The 24,412-nt window shown below is 48.4% G+C and overlaps 1 protein-coding gene across 1 annotated transcript in view; it reads left to right on the top strand.

The window, feature by feature from the left end:
• The first annotated feature begins 15,661 nt into the window (after window positions 1-15,661).
• Window positions 15,662-24,412, top strand: part of XKR6 (XK related 6) — a 204,801-nt gene continuing 196,050 nt past the window's right edge. Inside the window, exon 1 of the mRNA XM_030269886.4 lies at window positions 15,662-16,473. Within this exon, the coding sequence (XP_030125746.4) occupies window positions 15,746-16,473 (728 nt within the window). The 5' untranslated portion in view covers window positions 15,662-15,745. The remainder of the gene's footprint in view (window positions 16,474-24,412) is intronic.

The following is a 24,412-nucleotide window of genomic DNA, read 5'->3' as shown; positions in this document are numbered from 1 at the left end:
CAAACCCCAACGGGCTGTGTATTGCAGGGGCAGGAGCATGGGGACTGCTCCAGCCTCTCCTCACCCTGGGCCATCCTGGTCCTGTGCAGGTTCCAGAGGAGCAGGGTGCCCCAGGAGCATTACAGCAGCTGGATTACTTCAAATATTTGCACTTCAGGAGGACTTTCTTTACAAAACAGGTGGTAAAAAATTGGGACAGGCTGCCCAGCAAGATGGTAGAGTCACCATCCCTGGAGGTGTTCGAGGAACAGCTGGAAGTGACACTGAATGCTCTGGTTTAGTTGCCAAAGTGGTCCAAGTTTGGACTTGATGCCCTTTGAAGACTTTTCCAACCCGTATGATCCTGTGAAATTGAGGATTCACCTCACATTTTCTTCCCACTGTTGGTCATTAGCAAGGTCCTATAAGAAAAGTAAGATCAAGGAAAACACATATTTCTCTTTAATAATTCTACTTTCTACACATTTTCGCCCCAGAGGACTCCTTGAACTTGATTCCAATTTGCCTCAAATGGGCTTTTCTTCCTAGTTCACATTCTGGAATAGACCAGCAGTTGTTTCTTATTCCCAGTCCTCGATTCCTCCAGGGTTTTGCAGGCTGTGCAGATGTCCTGAGCCCCTCTGGAGAGGTTTGTCACTGTCCAGCCATGGCATCTCTGTGTCCCAGAGGTTGTCACACCCCAGCAGTTCTCATGCAGTGACTTCTTCCCAAGCTCTGGCATGAGTGGGATCAGCTGGTGCTCCCCAGTGGTGGATGATCAGCTGGTAAATGGAGATTTGCTCCAGGAGAAATGTGCACCTACCCCAGGGTGATGCTGCAGCATGTGTTTGAGTCCCCAGTGAGCCCAGGCTGGACAGTGAGATTTGGGAATGGTGATTTATAAAAGACCTGGAAGAAGTGAAGCAGAAAAGAGATGAATGAATAAAGAGGGTTTTTTTATGTTTTTCTAGTTTCTTGAGGAAACAAGGCTGGGGAGATCACACCCTCAGAGTGCCCATCTCTAACTTTCTGTGTCTTTATTATTCCTTTCTGCTCCAACAATTCCTTTCATCCCTCCAAGAGTTTCTACTAGACCCCAAGGACACAAAAGACATCCTATAAATGTCTTCTCCCAAGTGAAGCTGCAGATGACAGGCACAGTTCCCAAAGAAGGGAAATCTTAAAGTCACTCCTTGTTCAAAGACTGCTGGTTTCATTTCATTTGGGGCTGGGAGTTGAGGATGGGGCTTTGAGCAAACACATCTAGAGGAAGGTGTCCCTGCTCATGGAATGAGATGATCTTTAACATCCCTTCCAACCCAAATTCTGTGATTCTCTAATTTGTTTGGATTCCTTTTTCCCCCCCAATGTGTGACTTTGTTTGATTAGAAACAAACTGCATCCCAATATGCATCTATACATTTTAGTTATCATCATGTAACATTGTTCTACTCATGAGTTCTGTGTAATGAACTTTATGACATTCCCAAAGTATTTGCCAAGTGGTGGTTAACTGCCCCTCTTAACCAGGGAAAGAGGACTTGGGAAAGGGTGAGAGGATTCAAAGGACACATTCATACCTGAAAAAGCTATTTGAAATTAAGTTTCTCAGGTTTTTTAGCAGAAAACTCACTCTATAAATGCCACAGTTGAACACAATGAAATTGAAATTCATTTTCAGCATCAAAGAGACATTACTATAAATCCTGCTGTGAACTCCAAGGTAACAATGCCAGGTGTCTGGGTCGCAGGGATGCTCAGAGGGTTTTCCAGATGTCACCTCTCAAGAACAGTCCTGGAAGAAGGACTTCGGGGTGCTGGCAAGAGGCTGAACATGCCCTGGCCCTGAAACCCCCATGTCCTGGGCTGATCCCACAGTGTGGGCAGCACAGGAAGGACATGGGTTGGAATAAGTCCACAAGAGGCACCAAAATGACCAGAGGATGGGGCACCTCTTTTGAGAGGAAAGGTTGAGGAAGTAGGGACTTCTCAGCCTGGAAGAGAGAAGGCTTTGGGGTGACATAATTGTGGCTTTACAGTGGCTAAAAGGAGCCAACAGGAAGGTTGGAGAAACAGCATTTACAAGGGCCTGGAGAGACAGGACAAGGTTTCACACTGACAGAGAATGGGGATAGATGAGATATTTGGAAGGAATTCGTCCCTGTGAGGGTGGTGAGGCCCTGGCACAGGTTGCCCAGAGAAGCTGTGGCTGCCCCATCCCTGGAAGTGTCCAAGACCAGACTGGATGGGGTTTGGAGCAACCTGGGATAGTGGAAGGTGTCCCTGCCCGTGGCAGGAATGAGGTGTTTTTTGGTTCCTTCTAACCCAACCCATTCCATTATTCTATGACTCCATGAACTCATGTGGTATCATGGACAGCCCATGAAATAACATTGTTGTCTTTTGTAGGACAGTCCAGGCTTGGTCTTCTTTTCTGCTTTACCCTGGATTTGGAGTAGGTTTTTTTTTCTTAGGGTCAACAACAGGTGCATCTCTCCAGAGCACAAAACAAAATCCAGTTTCTTTCCTGGAGCAGAATTCTCCTCTCCACAGGCACTTCAGGAGCAGCTCTATCAACACAGCAACCAACTCTGTTTGGCAAAGGTAAATCTCCCCCACCAGTGCATCGCTGGTGTCTGAGGGTGGCCTGACAAATCCATTGACATGACATAAGGAAAGATTTAGGAGAGGTTTGGGAGCATAATAAATGAATCCCCCATTGAGTCGACTCTACGTTCCTTGGATCTAGCAAGCAATCACAATAAGCCCTTTGGATTACTTTAGACAAATGCTTGTCTGCACAACAAATCACTGCAGATTGCTTATGACAGCCAAATGAGACGTCCTTTCAGAACATCACCAGCAACTCTCACAGCTCTGGAGCACATTATGCAGCAGGAGTTAAGAAATCTTAAAAAACCACATTACCTCTTTTGGGTCTTCTTTCATGGGATAAAGACAAGTAACTTCTAACCTGCTCTTCTGGGCAGTTTAGCCAAATTGTTTGCTACAAGGCATTAAAGCTTTTGTGTTTCTTTGACATTCCAGGTTACTAAAGGATTATATCCATAGACTGTGGTAATCCCTGAATATTTAGAAAATACACAACATGTCTCTCCAAACACCAGACATCTGCCCCATGGTGCTGCACATCTGCCATTCCTATGGATTTCTGAACAATTTCTTTTGATGAGCAGGTTTATTCCAATGGAAATCGACAAATGAGAACAGCTCCCATTCCCTCTTCAGGGCTGTGCCGAGTCTGCAGTTTTGTAGCTTAACATTTTTATCCAAGACAAAAGATGCAGCCAGGCTCTTTGGACATCACACAAACACACAGAAATGTTGAAAGATAGATAGGTTGGTTGCACACATGCACACACACACAAACTCGCCGAAATCTCCTTTGCTGAAAAATCTGTTTCTGCAACGAATACATATTTTTTAAATTAACATTTTTTAGAGACACTAACTGCATCTTGAGAGCAGAGAACACATTATTTTGTAGGCGTTTTCGGCAGCACAATACCAACCCCTATTTTTAACTATTGACTAATTACCAGTAGATCTTAATTACATGGTGTGTGGAGGCACTAATAAGTTTACAAATCTGCCAACAACACTAAACACATATGTCTTTGCAAGCATTAGCCTCTCTCTCTTATTTTTAAAAACCTTTTCTCTCTTTGCCCCTCCAATTTGGCAGCAGAAGGTCCTGGGAAAGGCTATAATTGTGGCTCATTAGAAGGCAAGCATCTAAACACCCATCCTTGTGGAGAAAAGAATGGCTCAAAGCACGAGGAGGAATGAAAAGAGAAGCCAGCAGAGCCTGGAGAATTTGGATTTTCAGCAGGGTGAGAGAAGGGTTGCCTTTGGAGGTGTTAACTTTTGTCTTCTCTGCAAGATTCATGGAGCCACGTGCAGGTTTATTGATTAACTTTGTTTAGGAAACAGTGGCTTGGAGCAACCTGGTCTGTGGAAGGTGTCCCTTCCACAGCAGAGGGTTGGAATGAGATGATCCTCAAGGTCCTTTCCAACCAAACCAGTTTGTGATTCTATGACACAGTCTCTGAGAAAAAGGAGGGCACTATTTTATGCATTTAGGTTTAATATTCTTATGCAAAAAGTAACTCAGCAGGAACTGTTCCCGTGCTCTGCTGTGCTGGGTTATGGCACAATGCAGCCAAACGCATCCCAGGGAGATTTTCTGACAGGGTTTTCTCCTCTTGTTCAAGAATTTTGACAAAGTTTTTGCATCCTCAGCTCCTCAGAGATGTTTTACACCACAGCTGGACCATCACATCTACCAAAATACCTTTCAGACCCAGACCCCACAATGCTGCCCACACTTGCAGGATCTTCCAACAGTCCCAAGTGGGGCTGAGAAAAGTTTGAGCCCTGGGGATGATCCTCTTGTGCAGGGTCTGCCACAGGGGGCAGGGGGCTGTAGGTCTGCAATGCTCCTATTAAATTCAATTTTGGGTGAAGTTTGCCCAGTACCAATGAGAGGATTCATGGAGATTCAGGAGGAAAAGAGGTTGTTGCAGGCAACAGATCCTCTGGAAGTCACAAACTTTCATAGCCTTCTTCAAAAGTTGGTCAAGAGGGAACATCTTTAACTGCCAGAGGGCAGGGTTAGATGGGATATTGGGGAAAAAAATATTCCCTGTGAGGGTGATGAGGCCCTGGCACAGGTTGCCCAAAGAAGCTATGGCTGCCCCTGGATCCTTGGAAGTGTCCAAGATGAGGCTGGATGGGGCTTGGAGCAACCTGGGATAGTGGAAGGTGGCCCATGGCAGGGGGTAGAAAGAAATGCTCTTTATGTTCCCCTACAACTCAAACCATTCTGGGATTTTATGATTGAAATCAAGTACTGTCAACTACAGAACTGGACATCTGGAAGTCTGATGGCAAAGACTTCCATGTGTTCTTCCATAGTTGAGTTTCTGACAAAAAGGAGCATCACTCTGAGACCATCCTCAGCAGAAGCCTCTGCACACCCAGCAGCACTTAGTCCAACAGTTGATCACTTGTGGAAGGTTTGATGTTGCTTTAGAAGCTATATAGAGGCTATTAATAAATTATAGTAGAATTGTATGGGCTGGTTTTTAAAATAAATAATTCCAATAATTTGACAAGAGGGAAAATTAATCTTCTCTTTCCAAGTGCAAGTGTAGCCAAAGGGTGAAGAATGTCCATATTCTTGGAATAAACACTGGGGACATTTTTAGTCTGTGTCCACGCTACTGCTGATCTCCTGAATGATTTGCCATGGAACCACTGGGTAAACTTGAGTTTTATGACTCCATAAATGAGAGCAGGTGTCTCCTTTGCACATTCATATTTCTAAATGCAGGAGGGTATTTCTGTCTGGGATGATTCAGTGTTTATATTTACATGGTGGAGGAGAGGAGATTATTGTCATTTGCATTGATGAAGGAGGTAGCTGTCACCTTCCAGTTTTTCCATATTGAATCTTTGTTAGCAAATAACACGTCTTGAGTAAAATGAGAGCAGAAGATAATTTAAATGGGCACCACACTTAGCCCCAGCAATGAAATTACAAAAGTGAATCAACATGAAAGCAGAATCTTTTTTTTTTTTTTTCTCAACAATTTAGGTAATTATGGACAAGGCAGGCATCAGTTTTCCCTGCAAAGAAACTGAACCAGTTACTCTGGTGTCTCAGGGCAAAACTTCAGTTCCTTAATTAACAGATTCAGAAATATTGTGTGCACTGGCAGATGGAAGAAATTATAAGAGCACTTGGCAAATCTGGAAATGTTGGTGATTGCACATGTCAGAAAGCACAGAGTGTGCCTGAACCAGGACTTCAGAATAGCCAAACTTAATTCTGAGATGTTGTCTGAAACAGCCACGTGATAATTTTTGCCATAGAGATGAGAGTGTCCCTTTCAAGCTGGGCAAATCTCATCCATTTCCTGAGTTACTAAATGATCCATGCAAAGTCAAAATAATTAAAAGCATTTAAAAACACAGGAAGGGCATTGGTGATGCTTTTAATATGGTGGGAGAATAAAAGAAATAAATAGAGAGACTGTTTGTTAGCCTACAAAAAATGAGTTTTGCACCATTATGGAATAAACATAAAAGTCTTTATGTCCCATCTCCTTACACTTAATTCCAAGTGACAAAGGCAGGTGAATGGATTTTCCCAAAAACAGGTAAAAATTCTATGCTGTTGCTTGAAACTGGAGCCTGTTCCTGCCAAGAGAAGCTGATCTAGGAGAAGACAAAGTCATGGGATGGGAAAATCCCTGGCAAGGAACTGGAATTAGATGATTTTTAAAATCCCTTCCAACCCAAAAATATTCTGAGACTCTACATTCCCTCTCAGGACCAAAGAGGGAAAAATGGTGGTTGAAGTGGAGCCAAGGTAGGGGGAGAAGATTTACTGAATGCAAAAGGACACAAAAATCAGAATCCTGTGTGGTGCACAGGGAGAAGAGGAGGGCTGCAAAGGTGTCACCAACACAGAATTAAAGAACATCCAGAGATGGAAGGGACCCACAAGGTTCATCAAAACCCAGCACCTGGCTCTGCACAGCACAGCTCCAAGTTTCACACCATAAACAACAGGAATTAAATGGAAATGGAAATTGTGCCCTCAGGATGAAAAAGAAGAGAAAAGCAAGAAGACAGAGCTTTAGGAAAATGGGCCATAGAGGATCTCAGAAGATCAGCAGGGAATCAGGGGAAGGTGATTTCTCTGCAGTACTTTGTCTAGAAGAACGACCAAGAAGAGAAGCCACCAAGGTGTAGCAGCCCACACTGGAAAGAGGCAATGGTTGGGTTGATGTTTAAGCCAGAAGGAAATGGAAGAAGCTGCAGTCACCACTCACCAGTCACCTTTTCCATGACTTTTTTTCCAGAGGGAAACCCAGGTACATTCGGATTTGTGAGCATCCTGTCTAAATTTAGTTTGATGTAAAAGGTCATGCATTTAATTAACAATTCTGTAGTAACAGTGTTAAATACCAGAAAAATATTCTGTTACATTCAGAGCTTTAGGGGAAGTTTACAGCATCATGAGACCCCACCTAAGGTGCTGCTTCCAGCTCTGGGGCCGCCAACATAAGAAGGACATGGACCTGTTGGACTGAGTCCAAAGGATGCTATGGAGATACTCTGAAGGTTCCTTCTGCTCTGGAGCCAGGCTAGGAGAGCAGGGAATGTTCCCCTGGAGAAGAGAAGGATCCAGGGAGACCTCAGAGCTCCTGTCAGGGCCTAAAGGGGATCCAGGAGAGCTGGAGAGGGACTTGGGACAAGGGATGGAGGGACAGGACAAGGGGGAATGGCTTCCCAGTGCCAGAGGGCAGGGATGGATGGGATATTGGGAAGGAATTGTTCCCTGTAAGGCTCTGGCACAGGTTGTTCAGAGAAGCTGTGGCTGCTCCTGTGTCTTGGTTCAGAGCAAATGTGGGAGAGAACCCCCAAAAGGGTTCCTCTAGGAAGTAGATTTAATTGGCCCCTCTCCTTAACTGGTTCAGAAAAAAATACTTCTATGGAGGAAAGTGGATAAAACTGCTTATTAAACAAGAAAACCTAAACAATACTGAACAATAAAACTTCTTGTTGCTCTAAAAGAGAGACAAACTCAGAAAGTCCCCTTCCTGTGCTGTAGCTCGGCTCACTCAGTTTGTTATCTGTCCCTCCGGTGCTGGAAATGCCGTGTTCCAGGCCCAGCCTGCTGGGCCAAAGGTGTGAGCTGACACTGTTCTTCTGGGTGCTCAGTCCAGAGAGGTGTGAGCAGGTCCAAAGAAAAGGAAAAGCCACATTCTAGGGGACTTCTTTGCCTCAGCTAGCTAAAACTAACTAAAAGCAAAGGAGAGCTCTGTCTCGCTGTCTGTCCTTCCGCAGACAACACAATCCAGGAGCAGGAATATGGAGGAGGGAGTGCAATTTCTGAAAACAAACTCTGAGCTTCTTCTCTCCCCACTTCACTTTTGGAACAAGTCTTAAAGGTGCAAAACTTATTATTCAGCATAAACAGAATAGATGATTGGGGATAAAAGCATCATACAGTCAACCCAGGACACCCTGGATCCCTGGAAGTGTCCAAGGCCAGCTTGGATGGGGCTTGGAGCAACCTGAGACAGTGGAAGGTGTCCCTGCCCATGGCAGGAAGAGATGATCTTTCAGGTTCTTCCAACCCAAACCATTCTGTGATTCAGTGATTACCAGTTATAAAAAAACCCCAAGCATAAGGGACTGTAGAAAGGGGAATAATTTTACAAGGAATATACCTTACCTTAGTTAAAGTGTGAAATCCAGCTCCACTTCCTCCCATGGTCCATGGCTCCACATTGGCTTTTTTAGTGACCCAGAAGAACAGAAAAATGGGATGTTACCCACACTTCCCATTGGCACAGGGGCCAACCTTCACCCTGCTTGGAAGGGGAAGCATTGCCTGATAAGTTTATTTTTCACTGAGCTCTGAAGAGCAGCGTGGCACAGTGACAACAGCAGCCAGCTACTCTATGAGATACATCCCTGCCCTTCAGAGCCAATTAAATCACTGAAATCCCATGGGGGGAAGTAGGAAATGCTGTGTAGTCGCTTTTCCTAAATCCCAGCTTGGAAAAGCACTGAGCAAGTCCATCAAACTGGAGGCCTGAGCTGTTAAAGCTTTTCCAAGGGGAGAAACACAGTTCCCTGCACTGCTCACCACCTTCCTTGGCTGGTGAAGTCACGTTGCTTCTTCCTACTGTGTAATGAGTTCCTCGAGGAGCAGAACTAAGGGGATTATCCTGTGTTTGGTTTAATGGGAAAGATGCAAGAACTTCCAGAAAAGGCAGGAGGATGGAAATCCTGGAGTCACCCTCTCCTGGCCAGCCCCACGTCCCAGGTGGCCCCAGGACCAGGCATCCAATGTCACTGGTTCAGCTGATGGCATTGAAATGGTGTCCCACAAAGGCATTTTGGGGGAAGCAGAGAGAGCAGATAGGTTCCTTTTGATGCACAGCAATAAATGAAAACAGCTGCAGCTCTCAGGAGATTAAAGGGAGCCTGAGGAGAACTGAATAAACCCTGTCACCGCAGGTAAGATCAAGATAACAGGAATGATGAAGTTTTCTAATGCACGTCTCAAGACCATACTAATTCTTAAATTTGTCAGGAGGTGCAAAGTTATTAAAATGTAACATTTCTGTCCAATAGACACAAGTTTGGTATTCATATAATTTCATATTTAGTGAGGAACTGGTATCCAGGTTTTATCATGTAACACTTGAGGACCTGAATATGTTTTAAGGACTTGTAAGGAACTGGCAGTGAAGCACCTGGTCCAGCTGTGAGAACAAACTACATTCAGTTGTTTAAAGTCTGGATGAGGCTCTGAACAACCTGGTGTAGTGAGAGATTCCCAACCCATGGCAGGGAATAGATCGAGGTCTTTAAGGTCCCTTCCTACTCAAAGCACTCAGTGATTCCATGATTTTATAATCAGTAAGGACTAACACTATTGGCAGTCACTGATATCACTTACCAGTCAATTGCATTGCTAAAATGAGAAATCGAAGATGAAGCCCTCATATAAAAGAGAAGGGATGGAATTGGAAATGTTCACCCAACATTCCTCACATTATTTTAGGGGCAGTTCCTATGATGACTTTTCAGTAGAGAACCTTTGGGACCTTCTGCACCTTTCCTAGAGAGCTCAGTATCACAAAGTGGTGGGTGAGAGCTGGACATGCCCTGGCCATGTGCTCTCACATCCCAGAAACTCTGCATGCCCTGGGCTGATCCCCCAGCATGGGCAGCAGGGAAGGGGGGAATTCTGCCCCTCTACCCCCCTCAGAGCCGCCTCCGGCCCTGGGGCCAACAGCAGAAGGACGTGGAGCTGCTGGAGAGAGTCCAGAGGAGGCCACGGAGCTGCTCGAAGGGCTGGAGACCCTCTGCTCTGGAGCCAGGTTTGGAAAGCTGGGGGTGTTCTCCTGGAGAAGAGAAGGATCCAGGGAGAACTTCTTGCAGCCTTTTAGTACTTGAAGGGGGCTTGTAAGACAGATGGGGACAAAGGGGACAAGGATTGATTGTTTTAAATGGAAGGAAGGTCAGTTTAGATTAGATACAAGAAATGAGTTTTTGACAATGAGGGTGGTGAGGCTCTGGCACAGGTTACCCAGAGGAGCTGGGGCTGCCCCTGGATCCCCAGAAGAGTCCAAGGCCAGGTTGGGCAGGGCTTGGAGCAACCTGGGGTAGTGGAAGGTGTCCTTGCCCATGGCAGGGTGCTGGAACAGAATGAGCTTTAAGAAATCACTTCCAACCCAAACCTTTCCATGATTCCGTGATTCTATGACAGTGCTCCTGACAAGTATCAGCAAAAGCAGCATCCTGTTGATCCTCCCTGGTATATACATGTAGCATTCAAAGAGGTTAATAGAAATTAACAAAGTTAATCAACAAAAGGACTGGCCTAAGTGAGTCTTCTAAGTCAAGCTCACACAATAACTACTAAGTTTACCAACACATCCAACTTTTGATCCTACGGACACATGAACATCGTGGCAACGGAAGCTGGAGCTTTTTTCTGCCTCATGCATGAATAACAAAGCCACCTGCTATATTCCAGCAGTGGATGCTTTATTGTTAGTGATGATGCATGACGCAGAAATAATGCAGTTTGATTTTTAGAGACAATACCAAGTTGAGCTTGCGAGGCTGTCAGCCCACACTCGTTTGACTTGGGAACTGAGCAAACAACATGGAAGTAATTGATGGAAACTAATGACACAATAAGATGTCATTTTTTTCTGACCTACTTTATTTAAAGTAAATCCCCATTAATTGTAATTATCTGTACTCCACGTACACCAAACACCCAGCTGGATCCATCCCCCAGTTATTTAAATGAGGTAGCTCCAGATTTACACAACTCTGATTCTGGCTTACATACCTCTCTATATTTAGTGTTTGTTCCCCTGATCTGAATACATGCCTGGAAGATGGAAGACCACACAGCTCAATTAGCGTATTGATCAGGATGAAAAAAGCCTTTAACCAAGCAGCAGAAGGAGGTTGTGATCCTATGCTGGGGTGCTGCTGGAGCACCAAACACGCCTCCCCTTCCCAGTGCCTCCCTGGTGCTCCTGGAGAACAGCAAGAACACAAAACACAAGGCACAGACAGATCAGCTCCAAGTGCTGGGAGGGAAAACCCTGGCTAAACATGTTTTATAAATACTTGCAGATTTTGGGGTCACCCAGAGTTTACCCAGACCCCCGGACACAAGCGCCTCCAGCGTGATGGAAGTGTGGGATGGTGCTGAGTGCCAAGAAAAGCTTTCTCCTCTCAAAAATATGAGTTGAGAGATCTCATCATGGGTGTGATTGACATTCACAACTTCCAAAAAATCCCTAAAAATACAGAGTGTTGGCTAATAAAAGAAACAGGCTCTAAGCAATGACTTCTGGCTTTCTGTGAGGGCCAAGACTACAAGGAAATGGGAGCTCCTGTGGGATTAAAGGGGCAAAGCATCACCCACATCCTTGGCCAAAGCAGCCCCAGAGCAGCAGCTGTGGGAAACAGGGAAATCAGGGGGTTGTGGAGAGACTGGGACATGGGTACATCTCTGCTGTGTGCTAAGTGAGGGAGCAGGAGCTGGAGAACATCATGGGATAATCAGGAATTAAGATGTAAGTGGTGGAGATATCACTTCTGGCCACCCACGGAGTCATGTAGCCATGACTCATCCCCTGGTGCAGGAAGGAACGTAGCGTACCGTGCAACAAAATGGACAGGATCTTTCCAAGGAGAGATGATCTGGGATGGAAGCCCTTTAAAGGTCTGTTTATCCCTCCACACTGGCAGCCTTTTTCTTGATAAAATCAGGAAGTTATGTGTTAAATGAGTTACTTTTTTATTTCAGTTTCCGACACTCCTACTGGAAAGATCTTCCGATTTCCAGGCTAAAAATATTCATGGCCAGTTCCTACTCATTTACTTTTCCACCGCTGCCCTTCAGTGTCCCAATGCCTTTCCCTCCGCTCGCATTTATTTTCCAGGATGTATTTATAGGCAGGAAAACATATTCCTTCTCCAGCCTCATTTTTTAGCTAAACTAAACAAGCCAAATTCTTTCAGTCCACAGGAGAAAAGACAGATTGTCCTGAGCTCTGATCAACACCTTGCTCTTCCCTGCAGCTGGAATTCACCCTTCCTGGGCACAGGTGGCCACAGCTGCACGGAGGAGTTTGGGGGCAGTGCCAGCAGGGTATTGTCATTGTGTCATCCCTTGCCTAAGCAGCTGCTTCTCTTACTGCACGTGCCAATGCTGAAATCTTCAACTGCTGCCTTCTCCCACCCGAATGTCTCATCAAACAAGTTTGGGTTGGTTTTGTATCAAAACAGATGACTTGGCTGCCCCCTTACTGGTTCACCTACACTTCTATATAAGTAATAAGATTAAATAGTTTGTTTACTTCTCTGTTGTTTTGGGTTTTGGGGGATTTTTTTATCTTTTTAATCATATGTAGCAAATCTGCCACACAGAAAAGTTTGAAGGAATGAGGGAAGCTTCCATTTATATCTCCTTATACTGCAAATCAGAAGTCGAAGCTTAATCTGGGTGCTTCTCACCCAAAAATATGGGTCCCAGAGTCCTTATTTCTTAGTGCTGTGAGAATTAACAGCCATATTTAGGTTTGAAAGTATCCATCAGGAGAGGGAGTTGAAGTCATATATATATATATATTTGTACTTGTCTTATGCACATGAAGTAATTTGGTCGAGGGCTGGTTTTGCTGTTATTTATTTCCATATTCTTGTAATAGCTGAAGTTGGCAAAAAATAAGGGAATATCTTCAACTTTTGAATGTTCTGTGATGAGGATCTGTGGGACCCTGTTTTGTCTGATCCCACTAAATAATATTATACACAATACCATATTTCTCCCTTTGGGGAACTTTGTGCCAGAGTTTCACTCCACGTGAAATTTGTCCACATCCAGGTGTGCATCAGGTGCATCCACGTGGATCATGCCCAAAGCTTTGCTTTTTGCTCCCTTTCTTCTGTTTCTCTGCTGCAGGAGGATCTAACCATTTCAAAACCAGCGACATGTTTTTAAACTTTTCAGCTCTTTTGACATCACCCAGAAACACCAAACATACCCTTCTGAGATAGCCTGTTTAACATATGAAAGTCCTCCCACTTTTTCTTCAAGATTAAATTAATTTTTCCTCCCTGAAAAAGCATTTTTATCTGTACTTTATCGCATTTTTCTACTTTCTTGGAGCTGTTTCTTTTTTCTCCGTGTTGCAATTTAGACTCTGCAAAGCAGCAACTTTTTCAGCCAGTTCTGGAGTCCTGACATTCTCAGCCCTGATATTTTGACACAGTTTAAAGGAAAAAAAAGGGAGGAAGGGTAGAATTCAAACTCCCACAGAAAGAGACAGAAGCAGGTGCTGGAGAAGGAGCACCTGGAAGGAGTCTTCTTATTCAATGGTGGGGGAAAAAACCCACATGGAAAAGAGGAGAGACTGTAACCTACAGAGGACAGCACAAGACAGCTCAGAAAAGATGGATATGATGAATGAACAGATGCATAACATGGAACTGGGGAGAAAGGACCTGGAATTTGGATGTCTCAGACTACCAGTGGGTTCTTCAGTGAAACATCTGACTGGGGTGCAGCTCAGCTCCGGGCAGATCCCGAAAACAGAGCCAGGAGCTGCTTCCTCAGCCTGCCAGAGGTTTCTCCAGCACAGAGCTGAGCCCTTGGAGACTCTGCTTGACTCTAAGTACAGGGTGGGAAAACCAGTGTCCCTGAAAGTGGGTAAAGGAGTGACAAAGAGCAGAGGAGGAGATGGAGAATCCCTGTGTTAGAAGGAGAAGGACAGGAAGACACCAAGGTGGGGGATTTGAGGAGGCAGCAAGGTGGTGTGAGGTCAGGGTGCCAAGGTGTGCTTGGAGAGAGCTGTTATCAACAGAGAGTGAGTCCCAGAAAGGTTTGGGTTGGAAGAGATCTTAAAACTCATCCAATGCCACCCATTGCCATGGGCAGGGGCACCTTTCCCAGGTTGTTCCAAGTTCCATCAAACCTGGCTTTGAACATTTCCAGGGATGGGGAGGCCACAGTTCCACCACCCTCTGAGTAAAGGAGAGGGACCTGTGGGATGGGGTGGGACAGGAGCCCCCCTTCCCCAGCACAACCATGGGAAGCGACAAGGCAAAAAGAAACCCAGAGGAGGTCCCAGATCTGCCAGGGACCTGGGAGCTGCTGGAGGTGGGAAGGTGGAAAGTAGCATGGCTGAGGACAAACTGAGTGGTGATCCTGGGACTTGAGGTTGAGCAGGGACAGGAAAGTTGACACTGGACTGGGGAGCTGATTTGGGAGCAGGATGGGGTCAGCACAAGGGGGTCCAGCTGAGGCTGGTCTATGATTCAGTGTAGATTTTCTTATTTCAAGATGACTAAAGAGGTGGAATACCTATGGGGAAAAGCTGAGAGAACTGAGGCTGTTCAGCCTGGAGGAGATATCTTAGAGCTTAGGTCTTACACGGCTGGAGAGGAGGTTCAGGTTGGACATTAGAAGAATTTTCTTCACAAAATGGGTGATTAGACATTGGAAAAGGCTTCCCAGTGAGGTCACGGAGTCATCATCCTGGAGGTGTCCACGGAATGACTGGATATGGCACTCAGTCCTCTGCTGTTGTTGACAAGGTGGTGTTTGGTCATAGGTTGGACTTGATAATTTGAGACGTGGTTTCCAACCTAAATGATTTTGTGATTCTGTGATTCTGTGATCTCAAGTTGTACCTGGGGAGGTTTAGATTGAATAGCTGGAAAAAAATTCTTCATGGAAAGAGTGCTCAGGCAACGGAACAGGCTGTCCAAGGCAACCTGATGGTGGAAACCCCATCCCTGTGTACATGTAGAACTTGGGGATACAATTTAGGTGTGATCATGTCCATGGGTTAACAGTTGGACTCGGTGATGCCAGAGGTCTTTTCCAACCTAATTCTGTAAGGGAGCTCCAAGAAAGCTGGAGAGGGACGTTGGATAAGGGCATGGAGTGACAGGACAAGGGGGAATGGTTTTAAGTTGACAAAGGGCAAGGCAAGATAGGACTTTAGGAAGAATTTCTTCCCTGTGAGGGTGTTGAGACCTGTGAGGGCAGAGGTTGTCCAGAGACTCACAAAATAAGCTGAGCTGGAAGGAATCCACAAGGATCATCCAGTCCAACGCTTGGCCCCACACAGGAGCATCCCCAACAATCCCACCCATGCCTGAGAGCTCTGTCCCAGTGCTCCTTGAGCTCTGTCAGCTTTGGCACTGTGACCATTCCCTGAGGAGCTGTTCCAGTGCCGTCACCCTCTGCGATTAGAACCTTTTCCCAGTGTCCAACCCAACCTTCCCCTGACACAACTCCAGGCCGTTCCCTCTCCTCCTGTCGCGGCTCAGCACCGCGCAGAGCCCGGCGCCTGCCCTTCCTCTCCCCCTCAAGAGCAGATCGCGGTGAGCTCCCCCTCAGCCTCGCTTCTCCAGGCCTCATCCCTGTGAGCTCCCCGTGAGGACGGGGCGCGGAGCATCCCGCTGCGGCGGGCGCTGTCCTGTCCGGCCCCGCCGTCCGGCCCCGCGGCGCTGCCGCCGCCGGTCGCTGTCGCCGCCAGGCGGCCCCGGCCCGTCCCGCGCGCCGCGGAAGCGCCGCCCCCGGAAGCGGCGGGCGGGGGGAGCGGGCACGGGGGGGGCAGAGCGAGCGAGCGCCCGGCGAACGGGCCGGGGACGCGGCGGCGGCGGCGGCAGCAAGATGGCGGCCAAGTCGGATGGCGGCGGCGGCGGCGGCGGCGGCGGCGGCAGCGGCTTCGCCCAGCTGCACAACCTGGACGAGGCGGCGGCGGCCACGGGCGGCGGCGTCGGGGCAGCGGCGGCCGAGGTGGCGGAGGAGCCGGGCGCAAGCAGCTCCTTGCACATCTGCCACTGCTGCAACACGTCGTCTTGCTACTGGGGCTGCCGGAGCGCCTGCCTGCGGAACCTCTTCGGGCGGGCCGCCGCCACCGCCGCCGCCGAGCCGCTGGCCCCGCGCCCCCCCGCCGCCGCCGCCGAAGGGCCGCCGGAGGGCGGCGAGGCGGCCGAGCGGCCGTGGCTGGACTGCCTGTGGATCGTGCTGGCGCTGCTGGTGCTGCTGGGGGATGTGGGCACGGACCTGTGGCTGGCGCTGCACCACTACGGCCGGCGGGACTACGTGTGGTGCGGCCTCACCCTGGCCTTCGTGCTGCTGCCCTCGGTGCTGGTGCAGATCCTGAGCTTCCGCTGGTTCGTGCAGGACTACACGGGCGGCGGGCTGGGCGCCGTGCAGGGGCTCAGCAGCCGCGGGCCGCCCATGATGGGGGGGACCGCGGGCCGGCGTGGGGGACCCGCCGGCGGGGTAGGAGGAGCCGCCGGCACCGCCACCCCCGGGGCGCAGCGCCTCTGCAGGATCTCCGTCTGGGTCTGGCAGTCCGTCATCCACCTGCTGCAGATGGGGCAGGTCTGGAGGTAAGGGGGCGGCCGGGAACTCCGCCGTGCCCCCGGCGGGGCGGGCGGCGCGCTGGGTCGGGAGCGCGGCCGCGGAGGGGCGGGAGCGGGGACTGCGAGCGCCCGGTGCGAGGGGGACGTGAGGCAGCGCCAGCCCCGGCTCCGAGGGGGATGTGGGGCACCGTCACCTCCTGGTTTGAGGTGGACGGGGACAGTGTCACCTCCTGGTTTGAGATGGACGGGGACAGTGTCACCTCGTGGTCCAAGGTGGACGTGGGTCAGTGCGCGCTGGCCGAGGAGGGGCTGCTGTAGGTGGTTGTCAGCACCTGGTTTTGAGGTGGATGTGGGTGACTGTCAGCTCGTGGTCCAAGATGGGCATGGGTCAGTGTCACCCTGTGGTTTAAAATGGGTCAGTGTCCCTTTGATGAGGTGGGGAGCTCTCAGCTCGTGGTCCAAGGTGGACGTGGGTCAGTGTCACCTCGTGGTCCCAGGTGGATGTGGATCAGTGTCATCTCTTGGTTTAAGGTGGGTCAGTGTCATCTCATGGTTTGATGTGAGTCAGTGTCCCCTGTACAAGGTGGGGCAGATGGGGGTCAGTGTCACCTCGACAGGCTGAGGTGGGTCACTGTCCACTACATGAGGTGGACCAGATGGCCATTGCTGTTACCTCATGGTTTGAGGCAGACGTGGGACAGTGTCATCTCATGGCTTGAGGTGGATTGCTGTCCCCTGGCTGAAGTGGGACCGATGGGAGTCAGTGTGACCTCATGATTTGAGGTGGACAGGGGTCACTGTCCCTGGCTGAGGTAGGGCAGATGGGGGTTGTCAGCTTGTGGTGTGAGGTGGACATGGCTCCGTGTCACCTCATGGTCTGAGGTGGTGTTGGTCAGTGCAGTGCTCCCCACATGGAGAAGGAGGAGAGATTTGGGGGTTACTCCCATCTTTCAGTGAGGAGAGACCCAAAGGGAGGAGTGATTCCCACAAAATGAGCCTGGGGGCTGAGATGGGGGACATGGGGCTGGTTGTTGCCTCATGGTCTGAGATGCAGTGCTCCCCATGGTGGAGGAGGTGTCAAGGTCCCCCTTGTGCTGAAGGGACATTTGAGGGGAAGAGAAGTTCCCTCAAAATATGTCTGTGGGGCTGAAGTGGGAGGAGTGGCGTTGGTTGGTACAAGCAGGACATGAGATGGTGCTCCCCACTTGGAGATTTGGGGTGACCCCTTCTTTGCTGAGAAGAACCCAAAGGGAGCAGAGGTGCCCCCTCCCCAATGAGCATGTGGGGCTGAGGAGAGGAGAATAGGGCTACTGTCTCCTCACAGCTTGGAGGGGATACAGTCTGTGCCCCCCATGGTGTGGGATTCTAGCTCCGTGGGAATGAGATGGTGCTCCACAGACATGGGGCAGCACGGGAAGGGGGATCAGGACAGGCCCGGGGCTGGGGGTGACCCTGGCAGTGCTGCAGTGGGAGGTCCTGTGGCACTGGAGGGGACTCACCCCACCAGCCCCCTCCTGGAGCCAGAAAAGGACCCCATGGAATGCAGGGGCTGCTCCAGAAAGGGTCTGCGTGGGGATGGACCCGTGGCTGCCAAGCACTGAGATGTGCTGGTTCCAGAGGGTTGGTGTCCTTCTGGCACAGATCCCATAGGGATGAGGGGTGAGGGTCTGATCCATCCTCGAGAGCCTCTCCCCAGCCAGTGGAGCGGGAGCTGCTGGCTCGCTGAGTCCTCTTGAACCGAAGGAGCGGGTGGTGGGAGTGCAAAAACGCAGCGTGATGCCTCGGCTGTGGCTTTGGAGAAAGGAGAAGCCTCCTCCGTGGGGACGGCGGCGGTGGGGCTGTCGGTGTGAGCCTGAAGGTCAGGAATAGGGACTGTTCCCGGCCGGAGAGAGAGGTCGTGGGGTGGGGGAGGCACTGGCCGGAGGACGAGTCTGGGAAGTGACCTCGGGCTCGGCAGGAATAAAAAAATATCCTCCAGTGCGAGCTGGAAATTACGTTATCCTCCCCAAAAAGAGAGGTGGGAGGAGGCAGGGAGGGATTCTCCAGGATGAAAGCCTGTGGATGCAAACACTGCCACAGAGATGTCGGGCTTACGGAAAGAGGTGGTGTAAGGACAGCTGTAAAATCCCGGCGTGGCCCAGCATCCTCTGAGCTGGGGCGTGGGTCGGTAACGTGGAAGGGGTGTGAGATTTGGGCTGGGGGTAGAGGGACAACTCTGGGTTGTGTCACAGGGTCGTGGCTGCACCCCCTCCACATCCTTCATAGGTCAGGCTGTAGGGAAGAGGCTCCAGATGGGGGTTTGCTTGGCGTTTGTAGGTTTTAAAATAATCCTTAGGGATCAAAGATCTTTATTTTCCCAATTTTTTTTGGAAGAAGCCGCGGGGGTGGAGGGGAGGGGATCTGCGTGGGAAGGGTGCGTGAGATGTGTACATAGGAAATAAGCCCATGCAATCATGCAGTGCAACAGCAAATACATATTTCTTCTGCATCTTCAATGTCATTTGTGCAGCGTTCAAAGCACATTTGTTCTCAACTTCTGCTTGGGGGTTTATTCTATTTTTATGGGTTTTTTACGGCCAGGGTTTGGGCTGGGGGGTAGTGGGAGGGGGATGTCTGCGGGTGGTGTGTGCGAGGATGATGAATTGGTCCGCGACCCTTTCTGCTGCTTCCCTGGTACTCCCAAGTGCTGATCCTGTCAGCAAAAGCGGTTCTCAATGCAGATGCTCCTCTGGCAAGTTGGATTTTTCCTTTCTTGGAGTCAGGCAGAAGAAATGATTGTGTTTTAGCTGTGCACAAACACCCCATGCCATGGCACGCTTGAGTGAGCGCGTGGGTAGGGGGATGCCGAAGTGATGCCGGCAGGGACAGAGGGGATGCATGTAGGGGGCTATTTCTGGGTAACAGAAAGAAGCAAAGCTCAAGTTGCCCAGACTTTTCCCTGCTATGCTAATGCAGAGGAAAAACATCTGCTTCTGAGATTGTGCAGGGCTGGGAATGCCAGAAGGGACTGATAAGGAGTGCTGCAGCTCAGATCATGTTAGGTGAAATCGGGGAGCTTTCTCTCCTGTTGATCTCTAATCCCAACAGTGCTCAGCTTCCACTCTTTAAGGCATGCTGGACAGTGTGGAGCCGACTCCCAATATCTGACCAGAGCCAGAATTAACTTCCTGGGATCTGTGGAGCAGCCTCCACGAGGGTGTCTTTTTGCATTCCCACTACAGCTATTGCCAACGCCATTAAAATCAATCTCGGATGCAGTGATGGGGACTGATACTGGAACACTCTGGTTCGGCCACCTTTGCCTGCAGTGCAATCGCTGCGTGCTGGGGAGAAGTTTAGACGTGGGGATGGAGGAGGAAAACCTAGGACAGCGTAAGTTCAGTGCGTAATGCTCAGAGCCAGGTTTCCCGTGGGATCACGGATCCGTGCTGCCGCTGCATGGAGCGTAACTGGGATCGTACCTTACGTAGGGGATGTCGTGGGTGTTGCTCAGCAGCTGGGAGCGAAACCGTGGAGAATTGGAGGGGGGCAGGTCGGAGTAGTACAGGAATTCTGAATATGTTAGGTAAAACTGCATCTGGATTTTGAGGGATGACACAATTCCTGTGGCGGCTTTTTCTCGTAAATACTGGGAATACTCACCAATAAGATGGTGAATAAATAGCATTTTATGACAGAAATATAAATATACATCAGGATCTTATTTTAGCAAGGCTGTCTCTTCATTTTGTCAGGATTGTGGGAGAAGGAACTTGTTTTGGAGCAGTCTGGATGGAGGCTTTGTCTGTCTGTGTTGTATTCAGAGGGTGGATCGTGACCAGGCAGAGGGCTGAGGGGGCAGTGCGAGTGCTGAGGGGGGACTTAGTGATATTCCTGGGGTTTTTGTGTTTTTTTTTAGTTCAGCTGAGATCTGAAGGATGTGTTAATACTGTCTGTCTGTAGTGGCTGTTGGAAAAATAGTAAAAACATGTGTGTGTGTATAGATACATATATTTTGAATTCTTGCTGGAAGTAGTCTGATTCCTAATGCCATTCCCACCAATAAAGCTCAGCTCCTGGGGCTTTTATCTTCATAAACCTACAATATTCACCTGTCTTCTCAAATCTTAGATTGTTTTGAGGACTTGAACAATTCATCCAGACTATCCATAAAGGGAAGGATGCCAGTTGGGGCACATTATGCTCATTATAGAGGTGCTGCAGTGCAAGCTGCCAAGGGCTGTTCCATGGGGAGGGATGCTGTGGTTTTGCTGGGAGCAGGGTGAAGACAGGGCTGATGCTTTTGCTGGAGCTGTTCAACCGTGTAGATTCAGAAGCAGAAGTTTTGGTATCTTGAGTAGTGGCACAGGTTGTATGAATGACAGGAGTGAACTTCCCTGTCTGATGTACCTTTCCTTAACCTCTGCTGGAAGTGGGTTACTGGGTCATGGATGCTGCCCTGGAATAGAGGGTTTAGAGTGGAAAGTCCGATCCCTTGCGTTGTGCCGTGCTATTAAAGCAAACATTATTGGATTCCATTGGATTAACGGGATGTGGAGCTGAGCTAAAATGAATGCTAACCAGCTGGAAATCTTTCTGTGTCTGTTAAATATCGGTGATGGTGAGTTTTGGGACATGAATTTGCTCTATTTATGGGGTTTGTTATTATTCAAATCAAAACAGATTTGAGTACAGATCTAGGAGGAAAACATTCTGTAAAAGAAACCACAGCAAACCACAACAGCCCTTGTCACTGTTGTGACATTAAAAATTGTCTTGTGTATATACATGGTGAGAAATTACTAACATTTAGGCAGAGTTGGCATCTTTTTTATTAGTGGAAAGACCAAATCTGTGAGCTGTTCATCTTTGGAGGTGGAAGGATGAATCAATGAGTTGAAATGGAATATGAGGCATTTAATGACTTTGTGTTGAGTGGATTCAGGCTGTCCTAAAATACTTTGTCTGGGATGAACTTTGTGAGTTAGACATACATTATTTTGAATACTTTAGAAATACAGGCAGCTACAACTCTGAAGTTTTCTACCCAAATCCCTCAAAGTGGAAGCCATCTGCTTATCACACAGCAGATGAACCAGAAGCTGCTGACCTAATGCTGCCTTCTTGTCTTGGTTTGGGATGTTCAGCTCTGTAGAGCCTTTCTGTAGGTTTGCTGCCTTCCTTGGCGCATTGGAATATTTTTTTCAGCTTTTTCTGGTTAGCTTGTCTGGCAGCTGAGTTTTTCCTTTTAGCCAAGTTCTAACAGCTTGCTTTTATAGTATGGAGTTTTGTCAGTTTTGACAAGTTGGCAGAGGGAAGACATTCTGGGATAGATGATAAATATGTTCTCCCTACAAAACCAGATTTGGGGTATAACTTTTTATATTTTTTTCCAGTGAGGTTGCTCTCCCTTTCAAAAAACTTACCCATTCCACCCCCATTTCTGCAGGATCTCCATAAGGAAGTGCTGGGCTGTGCATGTAGAGGTCCAGCAACATCTACAGAGCATGTAGGTTGTGAGAGAGTGGAAATAATAATAATAATCATAATAACGATGGAAGAAGGGCTTTATCCCTTGAGTGGGGTCTCCATGGGTGGCGGGTGGTGGTGATGCTTCGTGTCTTGTTGAGTGGTTCCCACTAGAGGGGGTCCAACCACAGATGTTGGAGCGGATCTGCTGGGCCAGCCTTGGGAGGGCAGAGATTTCTCCAAATCTTTCCTTGGGAGAAATAATATCCTGCCCTGCCCCGCTGGGAACTCCCCTTCCCATGCAGCCCAGTGTTTCTGCAGAAACAGCATGGCTTGGGCAGCTGGGAAGTGGGATTTGGAGGAGAAACTGGAGTTTGGTTTGCTCTTGGATGCTGTTGAGGTAGAGCTACGTGGTGCCCTGTGGCTGGGCAGTGACAGCAGCTCATCATCCCTCCTGCTCTGGTTTTTGGGTAGGAGGAAAGGGAAGCTGAACTGCTTGGGTGACCTGACTCAGTTCTTACTGGAACCCACATAAAATTTCCATGACTTTCAAGGTGAATTCACCACTGCAAGGTATTCTGGGGACAGCATCTCCAGGAGTCCAAAAACTGTAATGGAACCCATTTGCTTTGAAGTTGAGTTGCAGGCTGCTTTCCTAAATGCTCCCACCCATGTGGTCCTTGACCACAACATCTCTTTTCAGCTATTCAAGCTGAACTCCAGGAAAAACAGCTGTTTGTTTTTTCCCCACTCTCCCTATGGCTTTATCTCTAATGCCAGTGGCAGCCTGACAGTGCCTTTCCTGGTGGAGGGGAGGCAGGGTGCCAAAGGAAAGAGGGAAAGATGGCTCATCATTTTTTGTGTGTTAAAATTCCAGGCTCTGTATTTTCCACCTTTCCAGACACTTCCATTTTGCTTTCAGCTGCACTGAGCCAGCTTTATTCCTTGCAGTGGTTCTCCTCTCCGAACAAATGTAGGTTATTCAGGGAGCATTTCTTTTAATGAAAAGGATGGAGGAAGAACTGATGGTGATAAAGCATCTCTTTGGAGGAGAGCTGCTTGCTCTGCCTTGAGACTGCAAGGAGCAGAAACGGGACATCAAATGTGTAATTTTCCGTGGGGAACGAAGGTGAGCCTGTGGAAAAGTCTGGATCCCTCGCACAACTTCACTCTCTACTCGTTTTGTTTTATTTCCCTTGAATCCTGACTTGATTTTTAGCACCTGACTGTAGTGGAAATCAGCAGTAGCACAAGGCAGTGTTTTAACACCTGGAAGCTTTTAGGCGGGAGAAATTGTGAGTCAGAGTAAGGCTTTGCTAGAGAGAAAATTAAATTGTAATTAAAGGCGTAAGCAAAGAACATGTGCCAAATATTGTCACTTCATTGACCCACCTTCTTCTGATGTGCTGGGATTCAGAATGACGGCCAAGCCACTGTGATTCTTTAGGGCACCGAGATGCTTTTGCAAAGGGGATCCCAATAAAATGGGGGAAGAGCTTTCCAGGGGAGGAGGTTCTTTAGAAAACCCTCCAACCTAGCAGTAGTCTGATGGAGGGAGGAACACTTTGTATGTTTAACCCTGTGGAGTGAAATTGCTTGGTCTTTGCAGGGCAGAGCATCAGGCGCATCCCATATCCTTTAGGCTGCAGTGTCAAAGATGCTCCCAAAAGCTTCTGGATTGTGGGACTGAGCATTTAGCCGTGTCCCAGGAGCAGTCCATTGCATCTCTCCATGTATGGATTTTTATTTTTATATTTTTTGTCACTCTCACCACTAAGGGTTTACATTTTCAACCACCCTGTATTCCAGTTTCAGCCTGTGTTTGGTTATATGGAAATGCTGTAGCAGAGGAACTACATTCACAGGGCTGAGAAGGAGTCTCAGGAGTTGCTATTTGTCCATCCCTGAACAAATTTCACTGATGGACTTTGGTTATTGCAGTATAAATGTGTGTTTTATTCCTTACTTCCATATCTTGAACCAGGAAGAAAATCAAATCTTGGCCAAGAGACAAAAAAAATAGAGCAAATGCCATCTCAAATGTGTCCCCAAAACTTTAATGGGACCTGAAGACTGTGCTCCTACTCACGTCTCCTTTTTTTGGAGAGCTGAAGTTCACCTCTGAAATATTCACTGTCCTTAAGTGTCCTTAGGTGACTTCAGTGTCCTTAAGTGACTTCAGCTGCACAGATCTCCTGCAGAATTGGCAGCTTTGTTGAAACCTTCTGTGTTCAAGCCCAGAGCCTTTATCATGACCTCCTCTTCCTCTGCTCCATTCTGATTTGGTTTACCTGCAGCAGGATTTTGGCATCCCACAGAAATATCCCTATGTTATCACAGAATAGAATCATGTTGTAGAATAGTTTGGGTTGGAAGGGACCTTAAAGACCATGCTGTTCCACCCCCTGCCATGGGCAGGGACACCTTCCTCTATCCCAGGTTGCTCCAAGCCCTGTCCAACCTAACCTTAAACACTTCCAGGAATTCAGGGGCAGCCCCAGCTTCTCTGGGCAGTCTG

The sequence above is a fragment of the Taeniopygia guttata genome, chromosome 3 (assembly GCF_048771995.1).
Source record: "Taeniopygia guttata chromosome 3, bTaeGut7.mat, whole genome shotgun sequence".
Lineage (NCBI taxonomy): Eukaryota > Metazoa > Chordata > Aves > Passeriformes > Estrildidae > Taeniopygia > Taeniopygia guttata.
Note: the sequence above shows the minus strand (reverse complement) of the source record. Positions and strands in the feature narration are given on the sequence as shown.